The 9,433-nt window shown below is 44.3% G+C and overlaps 1 protein-coding gene across 1 annotated transcript; it reads right to left on the bottom strand.

Annotated features, from left to right (window-relative positions):
• Positions 1-1,585: 1,585 nt before the first annotated feature.
• LOC116970176 (SUN domain-containing protein 2-like) lies at positions 1,586-8,318 on the bottom strand (the record flags this gene model as incomplete). Its single annotated transcript, XM_033016883.1, has 3 exons — positions 8,110-8,318; positions 6,867-6,951; positions 1,586-1,698 (listed from the first exon to the last, which is right to left on the bottom strand). Coding segments are annotated over exons 1-3 (405 nt in total), but the record flags the coding sequence as incomplete, so codon positions are not given.
• Positions 8,319-9,433: the final 1,115 nt, after the last annotated feature.

Genomic DNA, 9,433 nt, shown 5'->3' with positions numbered 1-9,433 from the left:
ACTGCGTGACTTTCCAGTCATTTCTTGAGGTGTGACTTTGTACGTCAACAACAACTTCTGGAGCTTTAGCTCCAGGTCTGATGCTTTTCTTAAAAACCTATACCCTCTGGATTTAGGCACCTCTGTAGCTACTGGCAAAAGCTGGCAAATGGGATTAGTTGTACGGGTACTTGATGGCTGACGTGGACGTGTTGGGCCCAAAGGGCCTGTTTCTCTGCTATATGACTCCATAAGTAGATTTTTAAAATCTAAACTCAATTGCAGATTTGACAAACACACTGACAATCAACATTCAGGTGAGAGGAATGGGGAGCATAAAGCATTGTAGTTTGGTTAAAGCAGATGGAAGGAGACCACTTTTCCTTCAGGAAGGATATTTTTGCTAAGGAGGGATCACATCAAAAGTGCAGCAGATGAACTGTAGGGATGGCAGGGCTGACGTCTGAAGAACAATCTGGTCAATATTCACTGGGGTTTGGAAGGAATGATCATTTTAGAGAAACCTACACAATTTAGAAGTTCTAAATGCAGGAAGATTGTTCCCAATGTTGGGGAAGTCCAGGACAAGGGGTCACAGCTTAAGGATAAGGGGGGAATCCTTTAAAACCGAGATGAGAAAAACTTTTTTCACACAGAGAGTGGTGAATCTCTGGAACTCTCTGCCACAGAGGGTAGTTGAGGCCAGTTCATTGGCTATATTTAAGAGGGAGTTAGATGTGGCCCTTGTGGCTAAAGGGATCAGAGGGTATGGAGAGAAGGCAGGTACGGGATACTGAGTTGGATAATCAGCCATGATCATATTGAATGGCGGTGCAGGCTCGAAGGGCCGAATGGCCTCTACTCCTTCACCTATTGTCTATGTTTCTATGTTTCTAACAGGACTGGGAAGATTAGAGGTGAGATGTTCCTGATTCTGGGGAGATTCAGGACCAGTTTCACAGTGCAAGGATAAGGCGAGGTCATGTAGAACTCAGAGGGGGAGAAATCTCTTCATCCAGAGTAGTGAACTACCACCTCCAGTTTAAATTCCATTTGGAATATTTTGGAGGACCAAGAAACCAAGACCCAAGAATTCTCTATCATGGAATGCAATTGAAATCAGATCGTTGAATATACTCATGTTAAATATTGTTTTTGTAGCTAGAGGGACCAAGAGGTATGGGGAGAAAGGTATGGAGAGTCCCCCAACTGGGGATCAATTTGTATGATCAGCCATGATCACACTGAGGGGTTGAGTGGGCTTGAAGGGCCACATTGCTTACTCCTGTTCATAATTTCCATGTTTCTATTCCATATCCCAGAATTGTGGTACTGAACAAGCACGCATGATGGGCCAATACATGACTTTTTTTGACATATATATCAATACCTTGCATTCTTCTGACTGGGAAGAACTGTTATGCAGACATAGTATGTTTGACATAAACCTGGGGAAAGCAGAAGACACATACTAGTTGTGGTGCCCCCAACAGCAAATCTTGAAGTTGTGGACATATGGCGTCTCTGTACCTTTCTGCCTCTAGGAGAGGATTCGAAGGTCACTGCTTTCAAGACAGTAGGGAGCAACAGTACAAGGATTATATACCTGAATGACAGCTCTGGGTGAGTGAGATTGGTACCACAGTGGAATGCCAAACAGACTATGAATAGTCTTGGTCTCTAACGTCTCTGTGCAGCGCTTGTGGATCACACTGCCACCTAACAAGATAAAAAATAATTATAATCATATCACTGAATGGACAAAGTTAATCATGAATCCTTCAAGAAATATGCAGGTTTGCAGTGAACTGGTTCTGGACTCGTCCAACATTGGGAACATTTTTCCTGCTTCTAGCTTCTCCAGTCCTTTTATAATTTTATATGTTTGCATAAGATCTCCCCTCATCCTTCTCAACTCCAGTGAATACAAGCCAAGTTTTTTCAATCTTTCCTAATATGACAGTCCCGCCATCCCAGGGAATAATCTCGTGAACCTACGCTGCACTGCCTCAATCACAAGGATGTCCTTCCTCAAATTAGACCAAAACTGTCCACAATACTCCAGATGTGGTCCCACCAGAGCCCTATACAACTGCAGAAGGGCCTCTTTACTCCTATTCTGAAATCCTCTTGTTATAAAGGCCAACATTCCATTAGCTTTCTTCACTGCTGTACCTGTAAGCCAACTTTCAGTGAATAGTGCACTAGGACGTCCAGGTCTCGCTGCACCTCCTCCTTACCTGCCATTGAGATTATATTCTGCCCCCTTGTTTTTGCCGCCAAAGAGGATAACATCACATTTATCCATATTATACTGCATCTGCAATGCATCTGCCCACTCACTCAACCTGTCCAGGTCACCCTGCAACCTCCTAACATCCTCTTCACAGTTCACACTGCCACCCAGCTTTGGGTCATCTGCAAACTTGCTAGTGTTGCTCCTAATTCCCTCTTCCAAATCATTAATATATATGGTAAACAGTTGCAGCCCCAACACTGAGCTTTGCGGCACTCCACTCGCCACTGACTGCCATTCTGAAAAGGACCCATTCACTCCTATTGTTTGCTCCCTGTCTGCCAACCAATGTTCTATCCATGTTAAAAACTTACCCGAATACCATGTGCTCTAATTTTAGTCACCACTCCCGTGCGGGACCTTATCAAAGGTTTTGATCACCAATACTATTTCTAGAGCCGCCTCCCTGAGGATCCTGGGATACAGACCATCAGGCCCAGGGGATTTATCATCCTTCAGTCCCATTAGCCTACCCAATACTATTTCTCGCCCAATGAAAACTTTGTTCAGTTCCTCTACCCCCTTAGATCCTCTGTCCTCCAGTACATCTGGGAGATTGTTTGTGTCTTCCTTTGTGAAGACAGATCCGAAGTACCTGTTCAACTCTTCTGCCATTTCCTTGTTACCCACACCAGGGCATCGGAGGTGTCCTCATTCTTCAGGGAACGGGGGTTCCCATCTTCTACCACAGATGAGGTTCTCACCAGGAATTATTCCATACCCCGTCACATTTACTCTCTCTCCCCATCCCCCCACTCGTAGCAAGGCAGTCCCCCTGGTCCTCACCTTCCACCCTATCAGCCATCATGTACAACAAATAATCCTTCCTTCATAGATGCTGCCGCACCCGCTGAGTTTCTCCAGCATTTTTGTCTACCTTTGTTTTCCAGCATCTGCAGTTCCTTCTTAAACATAAAAAATAATTTGTCCTGTGTCTGCCTTCAAGGGACCCACATTTGACGTTGCTACTCTTTTCCCCTTAATGTATCTAAAGAAGCATTTACTGTCCTTCTTTATATTCCTGGCCAGCCTCCCCTCGTACTTGATCTTTTCAGCCCGTATTGCCCATTTTGTTTCCTTCTGTTCTATGAAAGTTTCCCAATCCTGTGGCTTCCGGCTACTCTTTGCTGTGTTATACATCTTTTCTTTTAGTTTTATTCTGTCCTTAACTTCTCTTGTCAGCCACGGTTACCTCCTACTCCCTTTAGAATCTTTCTTCCCCTTTGGAATGAAATGATCCTGCGTTTTCCAGATTATGCCCAGAAATTCCTGCCATTGCTGTTCCACCGTCATTCCTGCTAGGATCCCTTTCCAGTCTACCTTGGCCAGCTCCTCTCTCATGCCTTCATAGTCCCCTTTGTTCAACTGAATCACTGGCAGTTCCGATTTAACCTTCTCCTTCTCAAATTGCAGATTAAAACTAATCATATTATGATCACTACTTCCAAGCGGTTCCTTTACCTCGAGTTCTCTTATCAAATCTGGTTCATTGGACAACATTAAATCCAGAATTGCCTTTTCTCTGGTCGGCTCCATTACAAGCTGCTCTTAGAATCCATCTCGGAGGCATTCCACAAACTCTCTTTCTTGGGGTCCTGAACCAACCTGATTTTCCCAGTCTACCTGCATATTGAAATCCCCCATCACCACAGTGACATTACTTTGTTACATGCCAGTTTTAACTCCTGCTGCAACTTACACCCTACATCCGGGCTACTATTTGGGGGTCTGTAGATAACACCAATTAGTGTCTTCTTGCCTTTACAGTTCCTCAACACAATCCACAGTGACTCTACCTCATCAGTCCCTATGTCTTCCCTCACAAGGGACTGAATTCCATCCCTCACCAGCAGAGCTACCCCCCCCCCTCCTCTGACCACCTACATGTCCTTTCTATAGGATGTATAACCCTGTGTATTAAGTTCCCAGCCCGATCCTCCTGCAGCCACCTCAGTAATCCCCACAATGTCATATCTACCAACCTCTAACTGAGCCTCAAGCTCATCTACTTTACTTCTTATACTTGGCCATATTCTCCTATCCCTTAGTTAGCTTTCTTTCCCATTAATGCTGTACCCCAGCATCCAACTATCCCTTTACTCTCTTTCCCTTTAAATCCGTCCTTGACTATCCCATTTTACCCCCCCCCCCCCCCCTTATTCAGTTTAAAACCACCCGTGTAGCAGTGGCAAACCTGCCTGCCAGAATGCTGGTCCCCCACCTGTTAAGAAGAACTTTCCAATGTGTCCAAGAACTCAACACATCCAGCACAACTGCAGAAATAATTTAATGTTACAATCGCAATTGTTTAATTAAACCTGAAAGCTAATTTTCATACAATGTCCAACAGGTTGCACAGAATCCAGCTGAAACTCTAAATGTACAGCTGAATGGCCACCAGGTGGCAGTAGTTGGATAAGTACCTTCCCAAATCTTAACCATTTACTTGCACTCATAATTTTTTCATTCAATACAACTATAATAAACAAGGAGCTACTTTTGCAAAATATTAAGTACAATGAGAAAGATTTCTATAACATAAAATGGAAGCAATACTTCCACCAGCTGACCAAGGTATAAAAATATTGTTATTTGTGGGCAGTTAGCTGGGAACATGTGCAACAAATGACTGCTGGCTGCATAGGTTATTTTCTCAATTATATAAAGCTATATAGCATTACATCTGACCTAGTTTAGAGACTACCCAGAAAGGACAATTTATATTGTAGAACATATATATTTATATATTGTAGAACATATATTTACATCGCAGGAACAGGCCCTTTTGGCCCACTGTGTCTGCACCGACCATGATGTCAGCCTAACGCATCCCATCTGACATGGTCTGCATCCCTCTACTCCCTGTCTGTACATGTATCTGTCCAAATGCCTTTTAAAGATTACTATTGTATCTGCTTCCACCACCTCCCCTGACAGCACACCTTCAGCTGTGCAAGAAAAACTTGCCTCACACATCTCCTTTAAACATCTCCCCCTCTCACCTTAACTCGATGCCCTCACGTATTTGACATTTCCACCATGGGGAAAAGACTGCCGACTCCATCTATATATCTCTCATAATTTTATATACTTCTAACAGGCCTCGTCTCAGCATTTGACGCTCCAGCAAAAACATTCCGTTTGTCCAACCTCCCCTTATAGCTAACATTCTATTCTAGCATTCTGTCTAATCCAGGCAGTATCCTGGTCATTCTGCAGATGGCTGAAACCTAAAGTAGATCTTCAGCTTTCTACACAATTCCAATTAAATCCAATGTTAGCTTGAGAAGACCCAAGCTTCTATCCACATTTCAAACCATGAGCTTGTCTTCTTTTCTTGCACTTCTACAGGTGTTTAAGATTTCATTCGTCTGCCACTAGTTGCATCTCCACCGATCCAGCTGGTATCGACGTTCATCTCAAATGTCTCCTGGTCTCCAGCCTATCTATTTTGTTCTCACTTTCTCTGCAACTTAAACTTTGATTCAAGGAATAAAACTGGCTAACCAACAGAAGAGCACAGCATAGGGAAGCAAAGTGATGGATCGGTAGATCTCCTGCCTGACAACACCACAGATTTGGGTTTGATCCTGACTATGGGTGCTGCCTGTATGGAGTTTGTACATTCTCGCTGTGACCGCATGGGTTTTCTCCCATTTCCTTCCACACCCCAAAGATGTACATGTTTGTAGGTTAATTGTAAGTTGTAAAATTGGCCAGAGGGCAGAATAAGATGCACCTTTTCTTCATGCGCATTTAAATGACTTTGAGTTCCAGATTTGCAGATAATACTACGAGCTGGGGATATTAATGGAATTCGAGGCAAATACAGACTAGGGTTTGAACAGGCTGGTTACAGCTCTAATTCAAATGTGAAATATTTCATTTTGGGAGGAGGAATAAGGCAATGTAAACTAGAGGGCACAATTCTAAAAGGAGTGAAGAAACAACAGTGTCTCAGGAATGGGTGACGTTTCGGGTTGAGAGGCTTCATCAGACCATCATATCTTCTTACACACGTGGGTGATATATGTGCCTAGTTTACTGAAAGAAGGAAGTTTAGGATGTTGTTTAAAAACTCCTGTACTTTATAAATAACGGCTCAGGGTACAAGAGCAAAGAAGTGATGGGGGAACTTTGTAAAACACAGGCTTGGCTGCAGCTGGAGTAGTGCATCCAGTCCTGGCCACAGCTGGAGTAGTGCATCCAGTCCTGGCTGCCTTGCCCTCAGAAAGGCATGAAGCTTTGGAGAGAGTGCACAAGAGATTAACCAATGTGTTTGCAGGGATGGTGGAGCAGTAGACAGAATGAAGATGGCCGAAGGTGCCCCAGGGCAATGCCATCCAACCGATGGCTCAGCCTTTAAATGAGTTGTGGCTGGTGCAACATCAAACAGTTACAAGTTAAATTAACATTCTGCAGTGTGAACCTCAGCAGCTCTGGGGAAACGTGTACTGTGAACATAGATTTGTACTGCCTATTCGGGACATATCGCCCAGTGTGAAAGAACACCCCATTCCTTGGGAGTAAGTCAGACATGACTAAAGTGCCAGCCCACACAACTTGGCCCGGGCTTTTATCTGATACTTACCAGCAGATTCCAGTGCATAATCCACCAATCCAACCCTGTCAGCGCAGTACAGTTTCAGGGCTTGCTCCACAATGCTTTCCACTTCCTACCAAAGGAAAAAAATAACAATAATCTGGGATAAGAAGTGGGCAGTAGAGTGCAATAGAGTGCAGAGCCCACACACATACAGAAACCAGACGTGCAATGTTCCCTTCAACAGTTCCCACAAAATGTTCACTCTTATCCTTTCCCATAATCTGGAATTAGCAAGGTGTAATAAAAGTGAGAAATGGAGAGCCCAAGTATACTGCATAGAAGGCGGCAGGATCATCTGATTAGGTCAATAATTATTAAAGTACATTGTCATGGATAGGACAGCTTTGGAGGGATATGGGTCAAACGCAGGCAGGTGGGACTAGTGTAGCTGTTGGCCGATGTAGACTTATACAATGTTCCATTCAGTTTGACATTGCCTTACTACCTGTCCTTCACAGAAAGGTTCCTGAAGAAAACTACCTGTGACCACAAGTGAGCATAGCAGAACAAGCTACAGGCACTGTGGGAGAAGGACTCGATGGATCCCATCAGATGGTTCCCCAAGCAGACAGAGGAACTCATCAACAGTAATGTGAGGCGCCTTCCCAGTCAGACCCTGCCTGCTCGGTAAGAAAAGCACCCCACTGCACGCTGCCATTGAGATGGTTGTGGTGTGGACAACATTCACCTCCTTATGCACTGGGTGTTTGACAGGAAGGTCAGAAGAAGAATGCAAGGGCTCTTGTCATGGTTCATCCTGAGCAGTTGTGCATCAGTGATCTCGGATTCACAACAAGATAAATATCAACTGCTGCTGGAAGATCATTATCTCAGCGGAAGACTCGCTTTGGTGTGCCCAAAAATTGATCTTCCTGCATAAGATGTTGGTAAATGAATTGCTACCGACTGGCACATTCCGTGGTGCGAGAGTATGTGGTGTGAGGGACACACTGAAACTCAGTGCAGTCACCGCAGAGGCTGTGGGAAGTGGCCTTGGTCTAAGGTCCAGCCATCACTAGACACTGAGGGACTCTCAAACACTTCATGGGAGCACTGTTTAAGGATGTGGTGTTCATTGACACATTGCAAGCGAAAGTGCTGAATTGATGGAACGTAGAGCAAGACATGCCCCAATTTCATTAACTGTATATATTATGAATAAATTACTTTTCTGAAATACAATAGTGTGTTCCAGAGTTAGAGCCACTGGCTGCTTGCATGCTTGTACCTTAATAATCCCTGCTCTGACAGTTGCCGAGTGTGCCTCCATTGCCAGACCAGGATATAGTGAAGCATCTGAGCGGAACTTCTTCTCCAAGCCAGCAAGGAGGGCCTCAAGTTCCTGTTGATGCAACAGCTGTGCTGTCAGAGGTTCCCCTGTGCTGTCTTGTGATGAACCAAACAGCAGCTTGTTGACAAGTGGGAGCAACGCCATCTCCTTCTAAACACACAAGAGCAGGATAGTCAGTGTTCCTCCTTGTAACATTGAAATCAATGCACAGCAGTATCTTTGTCATCGTAAAAAAACATGATTTTACAATTGTTGATCCTTTGGTGAGGGAGACAAGGCAAGGGAATACATTATAGCTGAAAGGATATTGAACCGTGGTGGGGAACAGAAATATCTTGGAGAGAATGTTGTGTAGGAAGTAAATGCAGATGCTGGTTTACACTGAAGATAGACACAAAATGCTGGAGTTACTCAGCGGACCAGGCAGCATTTAATGCTCCAGAGATGCTTCCCGTCCCACTGAGTTACTCCAGCATTTTGTGTCTATCTTTGTCTATCTTTGGAGCTTGTTCATGGGTCTTTGAAAGTAGTGGAACAGTCATCTTGGAACTGTGGAAATTGGTAGCTCAGAAGTACCAGTAACATTGTGTGTATTCTGGTTGCCTCTATACAGGATTGATGGGAGTACACTAGAGAGGCACAAGAAAGGTTTACGACATTGGCAGGACTGGAGAAGAAAGGTTGCAAGGAGAGAGTCGCCAGGCACTGCAGCAGGCAGAAAGTTTGAGTGGTTATAATATTATAGAAAAAGAGACAAAATGCTGGAGTAACTCAGCGGGACAGACAGCATCTCTGGAGAGAAGGAATGGATCATGTTTTGGATTGAGATCCTTCCTCAGACGTCTGATCCCGAAATGTCATCCATTCCTCCCCCGCTAAAGATGCTGCCTGTCTCGCTGATGTCTATCTGTGGTGTAAACCAGCATCTGCAATTCCTTCCTACACATAATATTATGATATTCTGACTGGTCCATTCAGAGTAAACAAGGTAACCATCTTTCCTACACAAAATTGGAAATGTAATTCGTTTGGCACAAAGGTTTGATGCAATTAGTACATTGGGCCAAGGGTTCACTGCCTGAATGGTTGTTGGAAGCAGAACTCACATTTACTGGGCATCTGGACCAGCAGAGATTCACCTGGCCTCCCAGCACGTAAAACAGAAGCTGGGAACTATAGGTCAATTGACAGGTACATGGATAGGACAGGTTTTGAGGTATATATGGGCCAAACGCAGGCAGTGGGACTAGTGCAGCTGGGA

Source organism: Amblyraja radiata, unplaced genomic scaffold, assembly GCF_010909765.2.
Source record: "Amblyraja radiata isolate CabotCenter1 unplaced genomic scaffold, sAmbRad1.1.pri scaffold_604_ctg1, whole genome shotgun sequence".
NCBI classification, from domain to species: domain Eukaryota; kingdom Metazoa; phylum Chordata; class Chondrichthyes; order Rajiformes; family Rajidae; genus Amblyraja; species Amblyraja radiata.
Note: the sequence above shows the minus strand (reverse complement) of the source record. Positions and strands in the feature narration are given on the sequence as shown.